We start from the raw sequence: 25,270 nt of genomic DNA, 5'->3' as shown, positions 1-25,270 counted from the left end.
GATTTCACTCCTATTTCTTATTACAACAATTTTGATGCCAGGTTAACTGAAGCATAGAAGGGTTAAGCAACATGCCCAGAAGCTTAGATCTAGAAAAAAAACAAGTACTAACTTATTATTTCTCATTCCCATCTCCCTTCTCCTACCAGCTTGTACGTCCCTACTTCAACCTTAACTGCTCACAGCTCTGCAGAAGGGACAGACCTCATGGCCCCAGTGCTGCTGAGTTTGCTGCAAATGCTGCTCTCCTCCTGCACAGCCGATACCGCTCAGCTCCAAAGTGTACAAGAGGTAAAATGAGATTGATACACCTAGCAGACGTGCAGTCTGAAACACCGCTACAGCCCATGCATGTTGTGTACACCTTAATAGCTGAGCCAAAAGATGGTCTGGTTGAGCATCACCTCCGCAAGGACCTGGGGACAGGCTGGTCACTGGTGCCCCAGGGCTCTGCTGCACTCTGCAGTGGGCAGGGAAGGGCAAAGCCTGTGTCTCTTCCTCCTTTCTCTCAATGGACATGCTCTAAGTGCAATGCTAACACGCCTGCTGGGAAAAGCTGGCTCAGTCCCCATTTACACGGGTCACTAACACTCCAGGAACCATTAGGTGCGTCAAGGGAAAATCAGACGGGCCAGGTCTGTCCCATGCCCTCGCTGCGCAGACTGCAGGAGCTCGGGCAGTGTGCTGCTACCTGCAGTGGCACGTCTGAGCCAGGGATGGGAAAATACATGGCTCGATTGTCACACCTGTGCTCCCTAATTAATCATTTCAATCCAGAGCTGTAGGAACAGAGAACTCAGCACACGTTAATAAATGAGCCTGTGTTTGTCCTCTTTCATGAGCCCAGGTGTCCACTGGCCCCTTCCATCCAAGATGGGGAATGGCAGCCGGGCACCACAAACTGTTTTATACGAAGCCTGGCAGAGCTCAGAGCTGAGCACAGCCAAGCAGCAGCTCGATTCACAGGGCAAAGCTTTCCCATGACATTCCACCTTTCCCACCTACTCCATCCAGATCAGCCCACTCTTGACGACTAAGGAGCTCCCTTTTTCCTGCCCAGGAGTTGCTGAGATTCACATGATGGAAAATGTAAACCTTTGGCCTGCTCGGTGCTATTCTTGCAGGGACCATTTCCTGCTGAAGCCAGGGGAAATTTTGCCTTGCAGGGTTAAAGACCTGGTGACCTCATCCCGTGGTGGCAATGTACAATCAGCAGTTTTACAGAGCTCCTGCTATTTCATCCCTCTGAAACGGACTTAGCAACTTTGTGGTCAGCACAAGTAACTCCATTTTCTCTGTGACCGGTGAAAACTGCTGGCTATGCTGCAGCTCTCTACCTCTACAAAACCACGGGGTGTGTGTTTGTTTAGCATCCCAGGGCTTTCGTTCAGGGCTGTGGGTTGTTTTTTTTTTGGCTCCCTGCGCAGCTACGCAGCTAAATTCGAAGAGACACACACTGTCATTAAACAGCCCTGGAGAAAAAAACAAACTCTGTCACCTTGTTTAACCGGAGCCAAAGGTTGACACAGGCATATCCCTGCTGTGGATTTACAAGCAGAACAGAGCTGAGCCATGCCCAGGGAGGCTGCAGCTCCGCTGAGCCGCAGAGCCCCGCGGCGCCGGATGCTCCCGCAGCCATCGCTGCAGGGCTGCAGGTCAGCTGCCTCCCTCCTTCCTCCAGACACAGCCTTTTAAATAATGATCAGCTAATAATGCAGATCTAGTGCTGCTAGGATGCTGTCTCCTTTTGGCCATCCTTTTTTTCATTATCCCCTTTTTTTTTTTTTAAATAGGGCACTCTTGGCCTGATAACTAAAAGACGTCTGAAATGAATGAGGTTTGCCTCGCTGGCAGACTTTTCAATTATTCAGGTAATACAGAGCTGGCAATATCTCTTTATGTTTAACAAGGAAAATGAACGCAGAAGTCAGGAAGCAATGTTGTAGGCACACCAGAGAAAAGCCATACAAAATATTCATTAATATTCAAACAGCAATGAGATCCTGAACAACAAGCAAATAATCAAAAAAACAATATATGTCCAAACATACCAACACTGGTTATCTTTTGGGAGACCAAGTCTTGTAGTAAAGCCTCAATTGCAGGATTATGTCTGGAATACAACTCGTACCGATTAATGCCAATGTGGAATTTTAACCAGTTTGGGTAGGAGTCTATGGAGGTTTCTCCAGTTGGCAAAAATTCTTCATTATCTTCATTTTGCCTACCACCAAAAACAAACAACAAAAAAGGAAAAAACATAAATGAGGTGTAAGAAATAATGTTACAGTTTGCAACTGGCATCAAGAAATAAAGCTTCAGGAGGTGACAGCTTGGAAGCGCAGAGCTCTACGAGGTAGGAGAAGATCCCAGCCTGTCCCTGTGCCCGCTGCACGCCAGGAGCCCACTCCCACCCAGGGCCAGGGTGGCCGGATCTTCACCTCTGCTCCTCACGCCTGATTTAATGCCCAAAAGTCAAGAGGAAAATTCGGAGCGACATCACTGAGCGCTAGCAGAGGCCCTTATATAGCCGAAACATGGGGCTGCAAGGTTTATATTGTATTTACATTGCATTATGTACAAACATCTTTTACAAGTTTGACCCAAAGGAAAGCATCACCCTGAACTTTTATTTAACAGGAAGCTGGGTCTGGAAGCTGACAGTACAGCAGGAACTTGACCTGTTGTACCAAATGTTCCCACTCTCTCTCTCCTTCTTCTTTTTTAAACACAGAGAATGAGAAGAAAACAGATCACTCTGAACCAGTCACTAAAGAAAAACTCTGGGTGGTTATGCCCCTTCCTTAGGAGTAAGATATTATTACAGAAAAGGATGGTTAGGCCGACTTTTAACTCCTACATTTCATGTTAGTTCTGTGAACTTTCGCTGCAGCCAAGGAAAAAAAGGCACAAAAGGCAGCTGCATTGTGGAGGTCAGGGATATTTTTGCTCTTCACCTATTTGACACAGTCACATATCTTCCATCCAGAGGTCCTCTGTGGTTTTAGTCATCTCCAGATGTTCATACTTTTGTGACTTTTATTTCCTTTTTTTTTTTTCTCAGAGTAACTAGAACTTCTTCAGGTATTTCACTTCACAGTCACTTTGGATTATAAAGCAGAAGGGGCCTGGACCATTCACATGCATACGGGACAGAAATCAGAAATATTTATCCTCCCTTTTTGAGGATTTAGATCATGCTGGCTGCTCTGCGGCTTTACAGAGCTTTTGTATGGTACAATGCAGCTGTTTAAACATTACAATGTCGGTGTGTTTGGAAGAGGGTGCTGTTGTATTAGACAAGCCTTTTGATTTTTCAGTCATTGAAATTTTGCAGCGTTCCTTACAAGCCAACAGGGCAAATGATTCACAGAGGCAAGTCAGTGCTTTGAAGGCCGGAGAGCAGCAGAGGTGCCGGGACACTGCGAATTAATTGAGGATGAAAAATGTGGCACAGATCAGATCCTGAAGGCAGAAATACCTGCTAGGGTGGATGCCTTTGTGATACCAGACCTTGCTTTTGAGAAAAGTTAATATGATGCTGCCTGGCCTCATTGCTCAGTCCCTGCTCCTCTGAGCAGAGCCTGGGAAGGTGCTGGAGCAGGAGGATCACCGAGAGCCTGACCCCATTTTTACGCTGTTTTTCCAGCAGCATCTGCCTCAGGCTACAGCCGGAGACAGCATATAGGGGCACGGGGACCCTGTGGTCCCAGCACTCCAGCCTTCTTGTTCTCATGTGTTATATCCCGCATTTTGTTGCATTTTTCGGAGGAAAACAACCGGCCAACCCCATCTACGATTCTCTTCCCCCTCTCCCACCGGCGACACCCGGCTGCCCCCCCTCACCCTCCTCCTCTTCCGAACCACCATCACCCCAACCTCCGAGCACTGCGGGCCGAGGACCAACCCTACAAACCCCAAAGCGGGGACCCAGCGCCCCATTCCCACACCGACCCCAAGCCTCCCCTCCCGGGTGGGGGGGGCACCCGGGGCCGGGCCCCCCGCCCCGTTACTCACCACTCGGGCTGCTCGGCCGCCCGCGGGTTGAACCTGATGTCGCTGTTGACATTGAAGAGGAGGTCGCCGTCGGCCAGCGGGGGCAGGGCGGCGCGGTAGAGCGGGTGCTGGAAGAGGGCGGCCAACGGGGCGGCGGCGGCGGCGGTGGAGGAGCCGGGGGGCGGCGGGCGCGGCGCCCCGGGAGCTATGAGGCGCCTCGGCCTCGCCGCCGCCGCCGGCCCCCCGCCGTCCGCCGCTTTCTCCGCCGCCTCCCGCGACTGGGAGGAGAGGTTGGAGGCCGGCTCGGCGCTGAAGTCCTGCAGGATCCGCAGCGTGTGCTTGCTGGGCCAACGCGGGGCGGCGCGGGGCGGCGGGGCGGCGGCGGCGGCGGGCGGCGGGCAGGAGCAAGCGGGGCGGCCCTCGGCCCCCCGGCGCTCCAGGCGCGGCAGCAGGTCGATCATGATGTGCATGGTGCAGGCGACGAGGAACACCATGAGGATCAGCAGGCGGAATTTGCGGACCAGGAGCATTTTCATGGCCGGGGATGAGGCTCTGGAATTAGCCGGGGAAGGGGGAGGGAGGGGAGGCTGCCGGGGTCTCTCGCGGAAAAAGGCCGGGCGGGCGTGGGGCTCGCTGCAACCCCCCCGGGGCCGCTTCGGTTTTCTCCCTTCGGGTCGGGCGGCGAGCGATCAAGTCCGTAAAGTTACCTCCATAGGCGCCGCGGAACGCACAGGCTAAAAACAATAGGTCCTCATGTCTCAGGAGCATCAAGAACTTAGGAGGGGGGGAGGAAAAAAAAAAAAAAAAAAAAAGGAAAAAAAAAAGATAATAATAATAATAAAAAAAAAAAAAGTGCACCGGTCCGAGCCTTTAAAATCAATAGGAAAACAAAGCCGGCGGCGTTGCAATTTATAAAGCCATCTGTTCACGATTTCTCTCTCTTTTTATTACAGGGATCACAACAAATAGGGAAAACTGGTTCTTGAAGAGAAACCAGCATCTGACGCTAGCTCAGATTAAATAATAACAATAATAATAATAAAAAAAAAAAAAACGGGGAGGGAGGGGGAAAGAATAATATTAAGAAAACCTGTACGGAAAGGCGACAGAAGAAAAAAAATCATCCATAATATTTGGCTGTGCAGGAAACGCTGACTCCCTTCCTTTGAATTTGACCAGTGATGCAGCAGAAGCGCTCTCCCGCTCGCTGTCGCTCCCTCTCTTCTGTGAGGCTGTTTAAGAACATTGGCTGGAAAATCATTTTCTTAGAGCGGTTCCAGTTTCTTCATCCATTGCGTCCAGTGCTTGGGAGAGATTAATATGTTCAACTGAGATCAAGTCTGGGTGGCTGCTGTATCCGAGCTGGGCTTTTGCTTTGGCTTGGGTCGTTTTTTTTTGGCCGCAAAACTGTCTGATGGCACAACTGCAACATAAAGGTTAAATATGGCACAGAAAAAAAAAAAAGGGGGGAGGATTAGAGAAAAGAAACTAATAAATCAGTAGAGGTTCTTTTTAGCAAAGAGGTCCCGTCTTTGATCTCTGCTGGGTCTTACAGATCTGCCTTTTAGCGAGAGAGAAAGGAAGAGAGAAAGGGGGGGGAGAGAGAAGGGAAGAGGGGGGAGAGATCTTTGGCAGGTGCAGAGTGAAAACCTCTTTCAGCTACACTGAATTCTGGAGACTGGTTGGACTAGTAGCTCTGCAGCTCCAGCTTTCAGTGGGTGTGTTAAATATTATGAGCGAGCCATGATTCCTGCCTTCCTCACGTCATAGTTAGGAGATTGGCTAAATAAACGCTACAGTGATAGTAACAGGAAAACCTCAACCAAAAGCGTTTTTTTTTTTTTTTCTCCTCCTCTCCTCCCTCCTTCCCACCCCCCTTTTCATTCTACTGCAGCTCCAACTGGGGCAAGGAGAGGGCGTCTGTTCCACAAAGGTTTGCAAAATAATTAGGAAAAAAAAAAAAAGAATATAATAATCAAGCAGTGGCGGAGTGGGGAAGCTGCACTAATAGTGTTGCAAAGTATTAGCACGGTCTGCTGCTGGGAGCAGCAATTCTGCTCTGTCATTGTCTGGGCTGCAGAGCGGGTGGGTGCCCGCTCCCCCTCGCACCCAGCCCCTCGCCGTAGCAAGGTCAGAAGGGAAAGCTGTGCTCCGCTTCCTCCGGAGGAGCAGTCTAGTTTTTAATCCCATATCCTGCGTGTTGTGATAATCCCAGGGTGTGCTGAGGGGTAATCTGCCTTCCTGCAGCTGTTAGCTGCCCCTGCAGCTCCGTGGCCAGGTGGCTAGTGGTGCTGGTGGCCCTGGGGCTGATGGGAGGTGTTAATGGCTGTTGGAGGAAGGGACAAGTCACTGCAGTGGTGTTCAGGTGACCAGGTAGGGGTGCTCAGGGCTGCTGATTTTGCCTTTGGGAGGGGGCCACCCTGGATTTGTGGTGCTTAGCAGGGTTCAAATGGTCATGAAGTGGGAACACAGTAGGGAAGAAAGGTATGGGCTTCTGCCCACCCACCACCACCTTTACACAGAATCATCTCAAATGCTGGCCCATTTTGCCCTGGTTTAACCAACATTAAAATATTGCTTTCCCCCAAAAAGTATTTTTGCCCCAGACTCCATCCAGCACTGTCCCCCCACTGAGAGCTTCTACAAAGCCTTGTGCCCTGCAGTCCACTGGGACGCATTCATGGGGTTACCACATGGCTAGCTTCCACGCAAGTGAAGTCACTGCTTTTCCAAGGGAAAAAAAGACTCTGAGAAACAATGATCTGGTGGGGCAACGATCCTGTAGACTTCTCTGTGCCTTCATGGGGGAACAAGAGCTATTGCTATCTTGGGGGGAACATTTTGGTTCCAAGGTTCAGATGCAGGCCTTTGATTCCCACGGAAGCCATTTTGTCACCCTGGGACCTTTAAGTACAAGCATATTTCGTGACAACAAGACACTTAGGTGTGGAGCCAGAAGCAACACTTTTCATCTTTTTCTGCATTCTTAGCAAGGTACACTCAGGAAAGAATATATACCAGGAAACCCACCACTACCTGAAGGGGTATGGTATGTGATAGGGGTGCGACATTAACGACATGCGGAAGAGTATTTTTATTTATTATTTTTTTTAAATCTGCCAATGGTTACAGCTTCTGGTGCTGTCACTTAGGGAAGTCAGCTGGGCTGAATTAGCAGTAAAGCCCAAGGAAACAAAAGAAGGCAGGTGGGAGCTAAAGTTTGGGCTCTGGGAAATGGGGGTGGTGGAGGAGAGCAGTCAAAGGAAGCCCTCTGGGAGGGGGCAAGTGCAGGCCGTGTGCTTCTGTGTAGTTTACTTGTAGTCCCTTTACTACAGCTTTTCTGAGAGGATCTGGGTGAGTTCATCGCAGCTCTTCATGGATCTCTGTAAGGTTAGAGAATACAACACATTACCTGCTTTAGCATGCCACAGTAGGGTTTGCAGAGTATGTGCTGTAGCTACAGGACTATTATTTTTTTTTTAACTTTGTGTCTGGCCTACTAAATCTGAAGGCCATGATATTAGATAGGAGGTGGGCCTTAACAGATATGAACTTGAAAAATACTTGTTTTTTGAATACCTCTGGTATTTTGCAGCAACAAATTGCATCAGACATCATAATTCTGCATGTAAGGTTTATATAATGAAAGTGAGATTAGCTTTGAAGTGTAATACAGAAAATTGAATGTAATTAGTTATGACGCTTTCAAAAGGTGAAATGAAAGAGCAATATAGTAAACAGGCAACTGATTCCTTGAAACTTTGTTCTCATCAGAATGATCTTTAGTGAACATTGTTACCAAACCAAGTATGGTTTCATCTAAACTTTGCCTACTTGAGAACTGACTCCTGCTAAGGCTGTTCCATGGACTCTGTTCCTTGGGTCTTTCAAGCCTTACAGACCTACCTGGTGAGGGGAAGCTGTTTGTATTCCCTTTACAACTGGACTTTTGTGGACCAGAGTTCCCTAGAGGTGCAAATAAAGGAGTTTCTTAACTCTTTGCGCTTCTTTAGGAGTGGCCTTCAGGAGGATTAAGTCTCTCTTTTGCAAGATCATACTTAGCTTTGGGTAAAGTCAAGTAAAGGTGTTTGAAAAAAAGGCATCACTGGCTGGAGATCTCTCCTTTCAGGATCTTCAGTGGACCTATGGCTCTGTAGGATACAGCTAATTGCTATAAGAGATGTCCTTCACCTCTGTTTCTGGCCTTCCTGGCTTCCTCAAAGTACTGGTCAATATCCTACAAGTTGGTTAACTTGGGCTGCCTCTTGTGTGGAGTTGTTCCCCATGACAGCCTGGGTATTTTTCCCTAAGTTGCACAGTGTCTTTCAGGCTTCAGCCTTTCCCAGCAGGGATGAACAGATGCTGTTACCTGAATCAGATTTTTCTTTTGTCCTCTTGCTCAATGCAATACAACAATCTTTAAAGGAAAATAACATCAGATAATTCTTTGTTTCTTGACTTCGATATCTGCAAATGTCTTGCTTCACAGATGACCGTATCAATATGTAAAGATGCATGGGCATCTAAGGCAAACACAGAGAGTGAACTTGTGGCTTTTCCCTAAAGGAAGGGGCAATGTGTAATTCCCACTGCTGTATCTCCTGAGCCTTTCATCCTTCTTCCTGGAGGCTGTTAATGATCAGCATCAGCACAATACTACATTCCCTCTCTGCCTTTAAGCTGTGCTGGTTGGTGAGACAAGGGAATGAAGCCAAGGTACATCTAAATTTCTCCTCTCCTGTGTGGGATCCATCCTTAGCACATCCCTCAATGCAATGAGGACACCAGCTTCCTTCTTTTTTTACTGATCTTTCCCATGAATAGGTAGTGAGCAAGCCCTGCTCTTGTTCTGGAGATAATTCAACTTGGGCCTGAGTAAAGGGGCTCTTGCCTCTGTAATCTACTACTTGGGAGCACCAAGTAAATGAGTCTGAAGCTTGTTTTCCTGTTGGTGGTCACACAGGGCTGGCAGGGGACTTGGTGTTTGGGCTGGAGCTGGGTGTCTGAATATCTGCTGGGCTGGGAGGGCCAAGGTGGCTAATGGCCAAGAAGCCACAGATTGTGGGTGCATGAAGCCAAAGGGTGAGGCATGAGTGAAGTCAGAAGCTGGGCCACAAGTCAGGAAAGCCTGGAAATTGGACATCAGGTACAAGATAAGGAGCAGGCAGAGCTAGGACAGACAGGCTCAAGGAACAGGACTGAGGGCTACCAGGGCTGGTGCGGCTTCCCAGAACCATCCCTTTGCTTACTCTGAGCAAGTGTGGGCAGGGGGGCTTTTGTGCTGGGGTCTGGGGATACATGACCTACCCCTAGCAAGGAATGGCTCCCTTCCCCTGCTGCGTGGGAAGAAACAAGGTTTTGTGTCCAGCCAGCTGGACTTCAGCCCTATCTGCACCTTGATGCTTTGGCCCCTTCGCTTCCAGCATAAGCGCAACACTTGAATGCATTACCTCCCTTGACTTCAAACATTTGCTTTTAAGACTTGGAGTTGATAGGGAAAAAGCTGATTTTGGTAACTGCTGACTGGTGTTGAACCTTTTCTTCAAATAAGTTTTTATCCACAGAACTGATCTGTGTAGAGACATAGGGCCTTTCTAATAATGCCTGATTTGGAGAGTTTCAGAAGTTCATTGTTTTACTTTCTAAGGTCCTAGGCTCAGTAAGAAAAATGTAAATATTTCTCTTTATCTAAACTCTATGCTATTGTATGAAATTCTATTATGTGGCCAACAGCTTCTTGTTTCTGCTGTGTTGTGTGTTGGGCCAGCATTGCTCCTATAATTGCTAGTGTTATGTAAACAACGAAATAACTTCTTAATGGAATATTACGACATTAATAAGTTATTGTATGCAACTCATTTTAAAAATTTCAATAAAATCAAGTCTCTCACAATCAACTTTTTGGTTATTGAATTCAAATACCCTTCATTTTCTTGAGGGTATTTGAATGTTATTGGAAATTTGACATTAAATTAGAATAATCACAAGCCAAGATGGCTTTGGATCTAACAAGTTTTTTTTATCTGATATAAATTAGCACTTAATGCATTTTTGCATGTTCTGCCTTTGCTTTTATTTAACAATACAATCAAGAATTCAGGAGCAGTTGTTATATATCCTGGCACTTCATTGTTTTGTGCATGAATTAATAGCTTTTCTGTTGCTGAAATCTGTGCAGAAGTTTATTTTCCCCATTTTGTCTGCTTGCCTCGCTGAGCAGCGACAATGGTCAGTGTATGTGATAATGTATTCAGGTAAATAAATGAAGCGTGGTTTTGGGTGAGTAAACATACCCAGCTATAATTTTCTATTATGACTGTTTACAGCCCTCTGATGTAAAACCTGAATGCAGCAGGGCAAACTGGAAGTCAGGCCTGATTGCACATTTTCTATCAACATATTTTTATTGTTCCATCTAATGGAAAAAATGGGTTTTGCTTTCTGAAAACCTCTATCTCTGATGCTGGGAGCCCCAATGGCATCCCATGCCTCATCTGGTCCCTGCGGTGACACTGCCTAGGGTGCTCTTTCTGCTTTCCCTCTGCGAAGATGCATGTACTGACCCAATTTATTGGTACTTTGCCTTACAAAAAAGGATCACACCAGAAATCTGACAGGTACTGCGTATTAACTTCCCACACTGTGAAAATCACCTTTATTGCTGAGAATTATGCTTGATCTGTCTACTGAGCAGAAGGCAAGTCCATAAGCTTGATTTCATAGTCAACTTCTCAATGTATGAAAGATCACTGATACCTGTTTGAAGTGGTATGTTAACGTGTTAAAAATAATAATTAAAAAGTACCCCCTAGGTTATTTTGATCACCTTCCAGCCCAGGATTTTGTTAGCTACATGATATTTTTGATCCAAATCGTGGCCAAATCTCTTCCCAAAACCAGAGACAGTATGGCCACTCATTCCTTCCTGTAATGGTTTTGCTAAGGTTGACTGGAAGTGCATTGAGCTGTGAGCTTGAGCTCAGTAATAATGAAAGGAGGCTTCCCCTGTTACCAGTATTGCTGGCTGGTGTTGCTGAATCATCAGTGCTGGGCAAAGCGTACCCTGTTCTGGAAATGCATCACCAGCCCCAACTGATTTCAGAAAGCCAGAACTTCCAGCTTCGAGCGCTTCCATTCTGTAATTTAGGATACAAATGTTCTAGGTGACCCTCCCCCTCCAAAAAAAAAAAAAAAAAGACCAGGAGTAGCTTGAGAAACCTGTTGAAATTCATTATATTAGGCCAACGAAACAGAAGACTTTTCCCTGCCTGTTTGTTCCTCATCAGCTATTGCTGCTGCAGATCAAGGGTTAGCTCCTCAGCTGGTATCAGCTGGCCCCAGTTTCAATTAAATGCTATTTAATTGTATCAGCTGAGGGTCTGGCCCACAATGCTTAATTCTTCCATTGGCTGGAACAAAGGGCTGCCTGGCAATGCAAGAACAAAACCTGTTACTGTTGGTGCTAGAGCAATGGGATTGGCCGGTGGAGGTATCACATTTACTCCGGTTGTTCAGGCAGAGCAGTAATGTCGTGTGTAGCTACATCAGAGGGGCTGAAAAATTCCACTCTTAAATGGTAGAGCATCATAAAGAAAATTAACTGTTAGGAAGCTGCGTTCTTATCTAAAAATTACTTAAACTAAGTCAAAACAAATTATCTTGGCTTGCATGACATAACAGCATGCACTATTTCAGTTAATTTTATCCTCTTATAATACTGATTCCTTTAAAAAGACTGTCATCAAATATCCTGTATTTCTTGTACTATTACCTGAACTCAGTCTACATGAATCGTTTAAAAGTATATAAAACACGGCTTGCTAAATCACACAATCATATTGCAGATTCATTGAAATTGATGGTGCTACATGCGTTATACCTGGAAAAAGTGTTTTCTGGTGCTAAAACAAGTTTAGTTACACATGCACGCAGGAAACTTAGGCTTACTGGAGTGAGCATGGTCACAGACACGTTTTAGTGCATATGAACATGTGAATGGAGGCACACACGAGCAGTTTAATTGTATGCTGGAGAAACTTTTGGGAATACATTTTCTGTTGCTGTCTAATTTGGATTTGTATGGATATTTTGACTTAACTTGAGCCTTTTTCCCCTTGGCTGGTTAAATTTTCGATCAGATCATTTAAAGAAAAACAACCTGAGGAAGTAAGAGCAAGCCACAAAGACATTTAAAGCACGCCACAACCTGAAATAGAAATTAAAATACTAATAAAAAAAAATCTCATGGGAGAGCCTTACAACTAGGCAGTGTAACAGAACAGGCTGTGAATTACTCTGCCCCTGGGAGACACCAGGGCTCTTCCCTACTTGGGCTCTCCCTGGCTACGTGATGCTGGGAAGTCATTTCAGTTCTGTTTCCTCATTTAGTAGGAGGGACACCCTAGAGCGTTTTGAGATCTATTAATAAAAGTCACTACAGGAGAGAGAGAGAGAGACAGACACTATGATGTTTTCAGTCTCTTTGGAGAATAATTCATGCTCTTGACTTTAACCTCAGAAGAAACTCACACCCTTAAGAATGCTTCTGTAGAGGAAGGCCTGAAACACTGGGACTGTGCACGAGTCTGGGGTCAGAAAAACCCTTACATCTAGTAGCACCCTCATGGCTATATGATTGAGGGTTATATGATTGCTCACGTACTTCAGGACTTTGTGGTGTGACTGGAAGTGCAAGCAGATTGACTCCAATAACAGAGGGGCTTGCAAGAGCCCCCTTGCACCTCCTCCTTTCCCAGCCTTGTCTGCTTTCCTGCTCTCCTGTGTTTTTCTTGCTTCCTGTCCCTAAGAAAGTGTTTTTTTGAATGCTGATCTGATATAATCACAGATCTACTTCTGATGGTTTGATGTTAAAGTCACTGGAAACTCTGGCCATGGTGAATTCCTGTACAGTAATTATCACTAAAAAATTCCCTTTTTCCACCAGTTGATGATATTTTATTCTTTAATCAAGCCTTGCCATAAAGCTCACTGCAAGCTTAGAGAAAAGCATGGGAAAGGTAGGTGCTTGCCAAGGGTGCCTGAGCTCCCAGCAGCCCTCTTTCTTTCCCACCTCCTGAATTGTTGCTCAGTAGGTGTTAGTGAAAAAGCTTTTGTAGCTGTTTAAAAATGTATGCCTTCTGTGCTCCCATCCCTAGCAAATGTATGTATTCTGATTTATTAACTTGGTGTGAACTTCTTTTCTAATGGGTCATCACCTTCTCTGTGGTTCAGGCTTCTCCTTGCCTGGTGCTGCTGTAACCCTGCTGAGGCAGCAGTTCCCATCCAGCCTGCACCCTTCCTGCTATGCTCCCCTGATATTTGAATTGATGTCTCTGCTTTTTCTCTTCTTCCCTCCCTGTTGGCAGGACTTTCTGGAACTGCTTTGGTGGTGATTTCCACTCTTTTGGTCCTAAATTTGTCTTTGCTTTTCTAAGGGGTTTATCACACTTTTTTTTTTTTTCTCTCCTTACTGATATGTTGCAGTAAAACTGCAGTGATTAAATGGGGTTATTCTGTGTTTGCTGTTGAAGGTGGGAGGATGTGCAGCCCTCGTTGTAGAAGCAGCTGTGCTGTTACAGGGAGGGATGATCTATGAGTAAAGGAGTGTGCTGGGGCAGGTTGGTTTTCTGGCTCTCATTTCTTGTCAGGTCTGGGGCTTCTCCAAGGGATGGGCTCAAACATTAGAGACGGCTTCAGTGGCTGAGCTGGAAGCATAATTGCCATATTCCCTTGCAGGTCAGACCTAATTGCCTTTGGGGTTGCTGTTGTGTTGATCTCTCAACCAAGACTCCCAGCTACGGGCTGGAGTAACAAGACTTGATTATCTGCTCTCTTCTCAGGGTGGGAGAGCTTTGAGTCAGGGCCTATCCTTTATTCTCTTTGTGCAGTGCCTACAGCAAGAGAGCAGTGTCCTCAGGTGGATTAGATTAGAAGGAAGACGATGTAGATACACAGCACCTATAATCCAGCAGGGAAAGTAGTTGCTCATTTACCTGCTCCGTTGGAAGATAAAAACTTTGGGCAGTTGCCGAGAAATGTGTCAAGGTTATAACTCCCAGGTGGGCCCTGAGCGTCAGTGTTAGACGTGCAAAATGAGAGTGGTTGAAGTGCAGGCTTTTTCCTTCATGGGCTCTTTGAAGACTGAGGTAACATAAAAATAAATAAATAAAAATAAAAGGTTTCCATGGAAATCTCAAAACTGAAGGAGTGAATATCAGTGTGCTTTGTATGTTCTTCACAGCTGATATAAGTCACAGTGTAAATGGACCTAAGTGCTGAGTGACCTTTGGAGGGAAAAAAAAAACAAACACAACACCAAAACACAGGAACTTTGTTTTCAGTGGTGTGGTGTTGTTTTTTTTTTCCCCCCACAAGAAGTTGTTTTCAGTGAAGTGATTCGCTGGTTTAACCAGACAGGGACATGGTGACAAGATGGAGACTGCAGTAACAAGGCCCAGTCAATTATTGACTAGCCCATCTCAGCACCTTTGTTTTCTTTGCTGACAAAATATTGTGACCTTTGTCTAGGGAGCTGAGCCTGCAGGAACCAGGAGGTGACCATTCTGGGTGTCACTGTGGGAAATGAACATTTTCTTGTTATTGGAGTGAATTGAATTTTCTCCTTGCAAAGCTTTTCCTATTATCTTTTAGATTAATGTACTGCACATGGCTGTCTGCTCTGATTTCTGTCCTTTCTCATAGGAAAACATGCAGAATAAGCCAGGGCCGTAGTTGCCTTGTGAAATGTATTAGGAGCTCCAAGTTAGAGCAGCGCCAGGTATGGCCCAGACCTCAGCTGAAACCCCTTAAACACAACTGCCATATATTTAAGCACTAATACAGTGACTTGTATAGATGTTTCTTCAAATGACATCTGCTTGTCCTGCTAGAGCTTAAAAATTCAAGGGCACGAAGAGGTTTGCAGTAGCAGTAGTGCTCTGGTGTGTTCACATTTGCTGTGTGGATGTCTGCATGTCCCATTCATTTCTGTCTGTTTTCAAATACAGATCATGCTCATCCAGTGGGTTGGTCAGGGCGCAGGGACAAGACTTCTCTGTACCTTTTCCACAGATGTTGCTCCTTTGGGCACCGATGTAGCCAGAACACTCCAGGAAAAAAGGGGGTAAATGGCACTGCCCCTTTAGCGGATCTCAGGCATGTCCTAGGTGTGCCTTGCCCTGTGATGGGGAAGAGGCTGTAGTGGCTGCATCAGTTCTGTGCACTGGAGGTGGCAGTGAAACATAGCTGGCCTCCTGAATTGCTCACTGAAGTCAACAGAAGCTCTGATTACTGATATTCAGCGTGGCAGTTTGATATCTGACTGAACATATTGAATTGAAAGGCTGGTAGAGCCCTTGTATGTGATGCTGTCACTGGGAATAGAGGTCCTGCTCAGCTCAGTGTTGGTCGCCACTTTGCTGAACTAAGTTCTGCAAGACCCACATTTATGTTACTGGAGACCATTGTATAAGGCCATAAAGACTTTAATTCCTTATCTGCAAGGGCCACTCTAAAATTCTAGTCTATAAATGGAAGTGGTGTAGATAAATCAAGGACTATGGTTAATAAACTGAAACCTAAACTGAATAGTTGTGTTTAGTTAAGATACTAAGTAATGCAATGAGGTTCCCAGTACCTAATAGCTTCTGTGCCATAGATAGCAAGCAAACCAGCAAAGAAAAGTTCCAGGAAGAGCAAAGAAGTAGCAAATCCAAAAAAAAAAAAAAAGCTTCAAAGACAGCCCATCGAAACTGGTAAGGTTTTTAAAAAAAAATGCTTTTAGAAAGAAACATTAAAAGGATCAACATCAAAGGAAGAACAAAAGGAAATAGGGACAAATAAATTAAAGAACAAAATTATGTAGAGAAAGAACAAAATGTCTTACACAGAAGACTGAAAATGAAGGACATGAAGAAATCAGAGAATAGGAGCATGATGCAGCCTTGAGTATCATTTGCATGGGTGCTCACAGTCCAGTGTGAGCACTTGCATTATACTTCCTATTTTATTTTCTTTCATTTTATTGTACCTTACCCTAGAGAAGATAATTATAGGTTCCTTTTAATAATAATTACAGGTAGGCTGTGCCTTTTACCTCTGGTCTCAAGGGATAACAGAAATAGCACTGTGGGTTGTCAAGAACTGCTTGGATGCTTTGCCTTGCACCATTGGCAATGGCAGAAGTGGTCTGAGGGTTGCAGGAGGAAGGAGCAGAGATCTGTCATGTGCTCAAATATGGGTAGGATTTGGGTATGTGTCACGGTAGGTGAAGGCTCAGTGAGGATAAGGAGGAGTCTGCCTTCCCTACTCAAGGTCTATAATGCGTGATTTGCCCTATCTGCCACCTACAGAGAGGTGCAGGAGAATGTATGAAGTACCTCTGCCAATGAAGTCAGGGCTATTTTATGCACCACAGAAGATGCTATTTCAAGTAACAGGTACATGCCAAGATACTGTGAGAATTTGATGTGGAGACTGGAATATAAATTAGGGCCACAGAGTTGTGCTGTGCAGCTGTTCCATGTGTGCTCCCTTTGCGCTGATGCTCAGGGCACAGCAACAGCCCTGGGGTAAGGGACGAGGTGTGCTACGCGTGAATGGTGTGTAACAGATGTCTAAGCATGCCCCAGGGTGAACCCATTACAGAGGTAGTGCAAAAGTCAGAGCTTAATCGTGCTATTTCCCACCTGTTGTGGGGTTATAAACCTGTGGCAAAATGGGAAGTGAAATGGCCAATGGATCTCATGAGTCCAGCCAGACCCAAATTGTTTCTCTTGTAGAGGACATGAGAGAAACCAGCTGAAAATCCCCTCAGTATCTGCTCTAGCACTTCTGGTTTATTCTCAGAAGGCAGACATTGGTATTGCTGCAAAACACTTCAGAAGGGGTAAGGATGCTACAAGGCAGTGAAATACAAATTGCTCTACCCCAGAGGGAAATGCTGGCAGTTTGTGTGCCCCAGTAGCCTCTCTTCCTCCACCAAATTTCCAGGGGTGTTGTTCTGATGCAGCAGCTCTTCCTCATCTGCTCCTTCAATGCAGTGGCAGCAAGAAAACACGTAAAGACTGCAAACACACTCCTGTTTGTACCCCACAGTAAGTGTGATCTGAAGTCATTTGGTTCTTCACTTACTGGCACCTGACAGCCAGAGGGGCTGAGAAACAGGAAGAGAAAAAGGAGGAAAAGAAAAAAAAGATTGAGGATTAGAAAGGTGAGAGGTACAGCAGTGGTGATCGCCTCTAAAGTCTTTTAATGGAAAGGTCTGTGGAAAATGATTTTCTCCTTTTCTTTGCTCTCCAGACCCCAGCGTTCAAAGGGCAGGCAGTGACTGCGACTGCTGCCAGCTGGATCCTCTGCAAGCACTGTTCTTTCGGCTTGGGCAGGCTAATTCCAGGAGTGGGAAAACTTGCCCTGGGTGCTGAATACGCACATTTGCATTCTTCCTGAAACCTAAGCTGTACTTTTATTTAGTCTGAGTCATAATTCAAAAAAAAAAAAAAAAAGGCACAAATCTTTTGTGGAGAAAAGCAGCAGAAAACTTTCTTGGCACAAACATATGCAAGCCATATTTCTACAACATTTTTTTTCCATGTAAGTTTAACCTCTGAAGGACACAAGTTAAATTGAACATGTAGGTTTGGTAACATGCAATGGTATTGTCAGCCTGGCAGTCATAGAGCAGTGATACAGCATGGAAGAAGCAGCAGCACACCTGCATTTAGAAAGAGGGTTAGGTTACCTTGCCAGAGTCCACATTAATGCTGTTGTCCCTGTGTGACTGTGGCCATGTCATTTTTAATTTCAATGCATTGCTTTCAAATGGGTGTGAAATGAGTACCATATGCAGCATGCATGCAAAGGCCAGGGGAATAAATCACAGCAAGAGATCACATCATCCTTAAGGAGGAGAAGTCTGGGGCTGTGCACATCTGAAACAACCGTGCTCTGTGATCTGCCCAGTGGATGAGCAGGGAGAGTGTCACCCTGCTGGGGTGAGGGGACACGATAGGAAGGGTATGGGAATAAGTACAGAAAGTGCCTTAATCCCTACTGTACAGCTTGCTTCCCATGCAGGTGTGGATGTGTTGGAGCATGGCAAAGGAACAATGGGTAGAAGCCTCCACCTTGGCTGCATGTGTTTGTGTCACTAAAGGGATTTTCATGCACCATGGTATTCTGCTGAAAGGCTTTGAAGCTCAGGCGTATCTCTGCACGAGTCGAACAGGGCTGTGTCTGGACTGGACCTGACAAGTTTTGCAGAACTATGTTGGCTCGTGCAGATTTCTGCTAATTTGGGCATCCGTGTCGTGTTCCTCCACCCTGCGAAGGGCTGTCCCCAAACTGCAATGGGCTGGGACCTATGTGCTGCTGTGGTGGGGTTGGCCTGGGCAGCCAGATGTGCCCATGCTAATAATAACAGGAACTGCCTTATGAGCAAAGCTCCATCTGGGTCACTTGCGTAAGCTACAGGGTATCAGCTCTGTCTTCTTGCTGGACAGGTTATGTAACTGCATCAGCAATCAGACACAAAACTTGAATTTTACCTTTTTGGAACATCTGGCCATTCACGTTTTAGGTCGGCTGATCTTAGAAGGATCCTGGTCAGAAATAGGGCTCCGTGCATGCGTGCAGGCATGGCAAGCAAGTGCTGAAAGGTTGCCAAGACAATGACCTTGAAAATCATTTTCAAATTCTAGTGAATATCTTGCATATTCTCCACTCTTGCCTCAGCTCCAAGTTTCGGTGAGATAAGTGCTGTGGTGTGCTGACCTCCCTTGCCCTAATGCAGCACTTACTTAGAAGTTTCCCTCTTTTTTTCTCCTGCTGCTTTGCCATCTTTGAAGCCAGCAGCGAGGAAGGCAGTGGAGCCCTGTGAGGAGGCAGGATGTGACCTGAAGGAAGTGGTGTCTGAAAGGAGTCCAGGCGACTTCAGCAGGCTTTGGATTGAGCTGGTAAAAGGCTGCTGGCAGGGTGCTCGGCCGTGCCCTCATGGCATTTTAATTTCCTCCCTTCCCTGGCCTCAGATAGTCTGACCCTGCTGACCTTTGGTGAGCACTGATCCTCTGCTGTTCTCCACCAAGAAAGCAAAACCCAGAACAAGTTTTGCTGGAGAATTGTCAGGGAAGTGATTGCAGCTTTTAATTTGCTTGACTTGCTGGCTGAGGTCCATGTTGGCAGATATTTTGGTAGCTCATTTATGCTGGAGGCTTTTCTCTGTACTTAAAGCTGTGCTCGAGGTACCTGGTACAGCCTGATCCATGTCCCCTTTGAAGGCAGCCTCAGGATCGCCTGCTCACATAAATGAAGCCAACGGATTGTATGTCACAGCAGCAACATGTAAAGGAAGTTTTCATGTTCCTAATGTTTTTAGTTCAGAGGTTTTGAAGAAATAAGAATAGTATGATGGTTTGTTTCTTCAAAGCCTGCTCCCCCCCCCCCCCCAGCTCTTCAAACTGCTCTTCTTATTCTCAGAGGAGATGATAAATACAATACATGCACCCATGCACATAACCCAGCATTATTTTGTGCTTAGTCCATGTGTTTCATGTAGAAAGCTGGATGATGGCCAGATCAGTAAATGACTCTGATTTTTCATGGAAATCAAGAACACAACAGATGTACTATATACTGAAAAGAGTTAAGAATAACTGTTTGCCATCTCAGTGCTTGCCTTTAAACAAAATACCTAACGTACAGAGCAGCAGTTGTTTAGTGTATGGAGAATTTAACATTAATAATTGCCTTTGCTATTTCTGAGAGCTTGCCAGGTTTATGTGGGGGGGCAGGGGCTGGGTTGAAGTTAATGACAAGTTTTGCAGACAGGATTTCTGCTAACATTTTAAGCACTACCCGTGTTCAAACCCTCTGACTGCTATGAGCCGTGAAAGTCTTCTCATGACCACTTGCATGTTACGCTAAGTTTTGAGAAAAGATGCACAAGTATCAAAATTAATTCCCATTTTTGTTGTGCTGTGGAGCTGTTTTTTTGTTTTTTGTTTTTTGTTTTAATTTTGTATCTGGGGTAAACTGAGAAGCTAAGTCAGGGTCACACAGCAAGCTTATTTTGAATGCTGGTGCCTCTCTCTGTCACTGGTACCAATTCATTCTCATTACAAATCTGAGTAGCTAGTTCAGCATTACACGGAGGATTGGCTGCATCTGGCAAAACTGGATTAATTCCAGCGTGCTGCATAACTCCAGACCGACTGCAATCCTTGGGAGAAAGATTTGTCTTTAAGAGTTAATTTGAGTGTGCTCCCAATGTGTGTCTTTCAGTGTGTTTGGCTTCATTGCTACTGTCAAATGGCATGGGGGCCTTTATGTAAATAATTTTGACAATACGCATTTGTAAGCTGGTGTAAAGAAAACATTTTCTTCCTTTGCATGTTGTATAGTGGTAGAGCTTCATCTCCACATCACGTTTCTGCTCAAATGTACAGCAGTTTTAAGTAATTCTCTGTGCAAGAATACTTCATGTAGACACAATTTAGGGGAACAGTTCACCAATCTACCTGGAAGGCTGACTTCTTTAAGACAAATATTGCTAATTCTGTAAACTTCCATACGGTGCTTTTTGGTTCAATATGTTGCTTTAAAAAAAAAAAAAAAAAAAGGAAGAATAAAAAACCAAAGTTTTCCTAGAGGGCTAAAAAAAGACTTTTGAAATGCCATGAGAGTATAGTGATGAGTTATGCTGGAGAAACCAATATTATATCTTTCATCATTTGTCTGGTGTCCTTGCCAAACTTCTAATTTAGCAGTGCACAGTAGTGCACCAAAGTGAGTCATGAATTCTTCAGTGTAATTACCACGCAGTGCAAAACCGAGGCTACAGAAGTCTGAACCTTTTCCTGTCTGTTTTTCCCCTTCTACTTGCTTTTCAAATACCATATGCTTTGCAGGAAAGCTGTGCATAGCATCACAGCCTCAACCCTGTTCTGAGCAGATATGATTAAAAACTGAATTCTGAATTAATGAGTAAAAGTTCCTATTTATGGGACAGTCATAGAAGGGAAAAATGCCGTTTTTTTCTGCTAGTTCTTTTTATTTAGGGACTACAGTGTGGTAGAGGTAACCACTGTAGTAGTGTTTTGATATGATAAATGCTGGGAGATAGTCTTGTTGACATTTGAAAATTTGTTTTTTCCTTGAATTGATTTTTATATCCTTGTGTTTGTCTTACCTATGCATTTTCAAAAATGATGCTTCCACATGAGGTAGTTACTAGGGGCATTTGCAATGCCTGTGCATTCCTTCAGGGTGCGGCCCCATGAATGACTCATGGAAGGGTCCCAATGACTGTATCAGTAAGTTGTGAGGGTGCACCTGCAGTCTGGGGTTTCAAAGCTGATACTGTGTCCAAATTCATGTACGTCTTGGTGGGTTCATTGAAGATCACTAACTTTTACTTGTTCTCTAAGTGCACACAAGGACTCTACCTTTAAGATATGACTACAAAAGACAAAACTTCACAAATTTGACAAGTGAAGCCTTCAGAACAAGATACTAGAAATTCAACAGTTTCTTCAATATAAGGGACACTTAGGTTTCTTCAGACTGTACAAAGTTGAATCATACTTCCAAACATGCTGCACCAAATGTATTGAATATGTCGAACTACCTCGGTATCTGAATTATTTGTGCCTCCATGTGTGTGACTCGGGTAACCGCGTAACAAAGAGCTGCCATGGTATGGATGTGGGCTGTTGCACTTCCTCCAGCTGCTGTGAGGATGCCTGATGTTTGGTGGAGCATCGTTCCTAGGTATTGTGAAAAACAGCTTCCTGAGTTCTTAACTGCACAAGATTCCTGCAGAAATACATGTACGTGGTTGTGTTTCAGAAGGCATACTTAAGCCGCAACAGAAATACTGCTGTTGCAAGGTCCAAATACATCGCGGACCTTTCCTATCTCCCTCTGGCTGGCATTTTCCTGTAGTGAGATGAAATGGGCCTTTCTGGCACACATCTTTTCAGCAGCTATGGACAAATGCTGATTATTTAACAGTGACCATGGGGCAGTACAATGACAAAAGACATGTTAAGAAATCCCCTTACAGTTCTGGAAACTTCTTTCTACTCTTTTCCAATTAGTGTTTTGGTTGCCAGAGTTTGGTTCAGGGTTGTGGCTCAGCCCTGCACTTGTTCATCCTTGGATAAAGGTGATTAAGCAGAAGGCTTGCTTATGAATAGTGTCCCAGTCTCCTGGCAATGCTCTTGACTGCTACTTCTGTCATCACATTAACTGAACTCAATGGTCTGAATTCCTAGAGGTCATTTCTTTGCCTGTCATAACTGTGTTTATTAGATTGCAGTGTGGTGAGAAGTTAATTCTACATCCACGCTGAATGAAATGCCTCGTTCTTCCATTTTTCTGAAATTTCCAAACTTCAGTGTTGTCATTGTAGGAACTTACATAGAGAGGTGAGGCTAAGCTAATGGCTCCCTACATAGACTGTGTTCCTTTGCTTGGAAGTTGAATAAGTTATGTATTTCAGGACAGTTATTCTTTAGGTCATGGAGAGTTTCAGCTTGTACATCAGGTAATCTCTCAGTTACAGCAGCATCAATAGCATTTGTAATATCCTCAGCTGTAAGGATCCACAAGATTATAAAGTCCATCTCTTATGCCCCAGATTAATTCTTGTGTATTGTGGAGTTTCATAGCACAAGTAAAAACCAATTTCCAAAGGAATCCACAGCCTAAACATGTATACATCAAGAGGAGATAACAGTGAATAAGACATGTTTGGCATGGTGTATGATTGTAGTAGTGCAAGAAGCTAGCATAATCATGAGTTGGGGGGGAAACATTAATTGTTTTGTGTTATGTTGGATTGAAAACTTAAAGGGGAACTGCTGAGAAAGGGCTTATACAAGAGAGGCAAGGTGGATCAAATCCAGCTGGATCCTTTAGGCACTGGGATGGCACAAACAAACCCTGTCTTACTCACTGTAATTATAATAGCCGCCTTGGAGAGATGGGTTCGGTCTAAATGCTGCATTACTTTGATTTTGTCAATTAAAGTCTGATGCAGTTAGACGAAGCCCTTGCTCTGTGTACTTGACACTGCAAGATGTTGAGGAGACTGGCCCCGATCCAGCAAAGCACTTAAGTGATTCCATTAGCCTAAATGGCACTACCTGTGTGCTTAAAATTAAGCATGCACTTAAGTGCTTTGCTGGGTTGGTGCCAGTGTGTGCAATGGGTGGCAATATTGGATTCATAGCGGGCACCAAAGCCTTGCTTTGGTTTTTGCACACATGAGGTCTATATGGTTTCATTTACTGCCTCTCCAGGCCAGCTCTTCACATTGTGATTTTGATAAAAATAAGTGACGACACTGAATAAATCACCCCCCAAAAGTGCTTCTTGCACAGAGTTTTTACAATGCATGCTATCAAAACCTGTTCACCCAGAGTAATGCTGAACTGAGCAGGTCCAGTTAACAACACTAAAGCATGAGGCAATTAAATACAGAGCCTGACACCTGGTAACCTGTGAGCATGGTTTGGGAGCACTTGCAGAACGTTTGAAAGGGCTGATGTTCTTGACTGAATGGAGGCTGCGTAGCCAGATGCTTAATGGTGTTCTTGGATCAAAAGGGTCTACAGTCTATATATAATTGTGATAAAACAGTATCATAAAATACTATAATCAGTATTACTTAGTTTATATACTTTTCTTTTAAAACCCCAAAGGCACTGTGGGTTCAGAAATAAGCATATCCACTGAGTCTGAAAAGTTAGAGGTCATACAGGTGCCAGAGTCCACTGAGAAAAACTGGAAATGATTTACCCTAAATTAAAGACAATGGGCTTGGAAGGGACCTCAGGAGGTCGTTTAGTTCATCTGTCTCTTTAAACCACCAGCACAATATATTCCCCAGTCTCCCCAGGCTATCTATTCCAGGGTATAACAGTCTTTTACCATTAGAAAGTATTTCCTGATGTCCGAATTGAATTTCCCTAGCTGTAATTTTATCTCATTATTTCTTGTCTGACCTACCATGCGCACGAAGAATAGATTATTCCCTTCCCCTCTGCAGCATCCTTTCGCAGCAGTCTCAGGGCAGCACTGAGCTGCTGCTCCTCAATCTGCATCACTTTCCTTACTTCTCTCTTGCAATTCTTCATGCTCCCTTCATTTCCAGCCCTCTGAGATCTTGCCCCCACAAAATATCCATGAGGGAATCAGAAGGGGGTTGAGACAGTGCTCTTAGCTTTCTAGGCAGTAGTCTGCTGTATACGGGTAGAAGAAATATTACAGCCCTGCCTTGCTGTACATCAAAGTGTATCAGACTGCCCAGTCCCTGTCTATACGGCTATTTATTGAGATCTTGCTCCTCACAAAGGAGCCTCAGTTCTGGTCCTGAATTTTGGCTTTATTGGGAGGTAGGCAAAGGGCTGAGGCTGATGCAGTTAATGAGCTGCAGTGCAAGTTCTGCAAAGCTGGGCTGGAAAACCCTTTAGGAGGGACCTGAAAATGAGAGATACAAAACAGACAGAAGAGGAAAAGGGAAGCTGTTCCTCCAGGTCTTCTGCATTGCTCCAGCTCAAATCCAGGGAGGACCTTTGCAGGGTCGGGATGCTCCAGCAGCATTCTGGTGATGGATTTTTCTTTTTCTTTCAAAGATGCAGCTTGGCACATTTGATTGCCAGCACTATCAGTGCTTGGACACATCAGGTGCAGAGCTTTCTTCAGCCTGCTCTTTATTCCAGGAATACCCCTGAGGGCAGAAGCGGCTTGGGCACATTAGGGATCTGCAGGTCAGCCCTTGCATTGCACGCTCACCGAGCAGCCCTTCCCTACGTGCACACGTGCACTGCTCTCTTTATTACTCTTGAAGCACCTCAGGAAAGTTTTTGCAGTGCACGGCCCTGCCTGCCTTGCAGCTTTGATAATGCTCTCCTGTCGACAGCTGATACTCACGTGGGTACAAAGCCAGTTATATTTACACTCTCCCAGAAGGCTCGGTGCAGTTGTCACAACTTGTCAGTGGTCAGGACTGAACAGTTCGCTGCTGGAAAGAGGCTTTTCTGTTACAGAATTTGGCATGTTTAAAAAGGATCTGGGTGGCTGAGATTATTAAGATGTAATCAAATGCATTAAGGCAACTACTTCCTTCACCATTAATAATGAGAAACCTGGCAATATAATCTTCCCTTCAGTCTCTTGTTTCATTTTTGTGGTGAGAAATGAAATGAAAGCAATCAGGAGCTCCAGGAGCCTTTTCACATCACATATTTTTGTTGTCATAAAAATCATTGAATAA

The 25,270-nt window shown here is 44.9% G+C and overlaps 1 protein-coding gene and 1 long non-coding RNA gene across 5 annotated transcripts in view; one reads left to right on the top strand and one right to left on the bottom strand.

Moving 5' to 3' along the window:
• Window positions 1-5,659, bottom strand: part of FAM20C (FAM20C golgi associated secretory pathway kinase) — a 58,540-nt gene extending 52,881 nt beyond the window's left edge. The window contains exons 1-3 of one of the 2 annotated variants that reach the window (XM_068698819.1): window positions 5,087-5,659; window positions 4,018-4,770; window positions 2,052-2,224 (exon numbers count right to left, since the gene is read on the bottom strand). In XM_068698819.1, the coding sequence (XP_068554920.1) occupies window positions 2,052-2,224; window positions 4,018-4,532 (688 nt within the window). In that variant the 5' untranslated portion in view covers window positions 4,533-4,770; window positions 5,087-5,659. The remainder of the gene's footprint in view (window positions 1-2,051; window positions 2,225-4,017; window positions 4,771-5,086) is intronic. The other variant, XM_068698821.1, reaches the window with a different exon arrangement.
• Window positions 5,660-5,933: 274 nt separating this feature from the next.
• The window catches only part of LOC137864598 (uncharacterized), a 35,817-nt gene continuing 16,480 nt past the window's right edge, over window positions 5,934-25,270 (top strand). For all 3 annotated transcript variants that reach the window (XR_011101565.1, XR_011101566.1, XR_011101564.1), the window contains exon 1: window positions 5,934-7,350. This is a non-coding gene — a long non-coding RNA (uncharacterized lncRNA). The remainder of the gene's footprint in view (window positions 7,351-25,270) is intronic.

Source organism: Anas acuta, chromosome 15 (assembly GCF_963932015.1).
Source record: "Anas acuta chromosome 15, bAnaAcu1.1, whole genome shotgun sequence".
Lineage (NCBI taxonomy): Eukaryota > Metazoa > Chordata > Aves > Anseriformes > Anatidae > Anas > Anas acuta.
The sequence above is the reverse complement of the archived record's forward strand: the minus strand, read 5'-3'. Positions and strand labels throughout refer to the sequence as shown.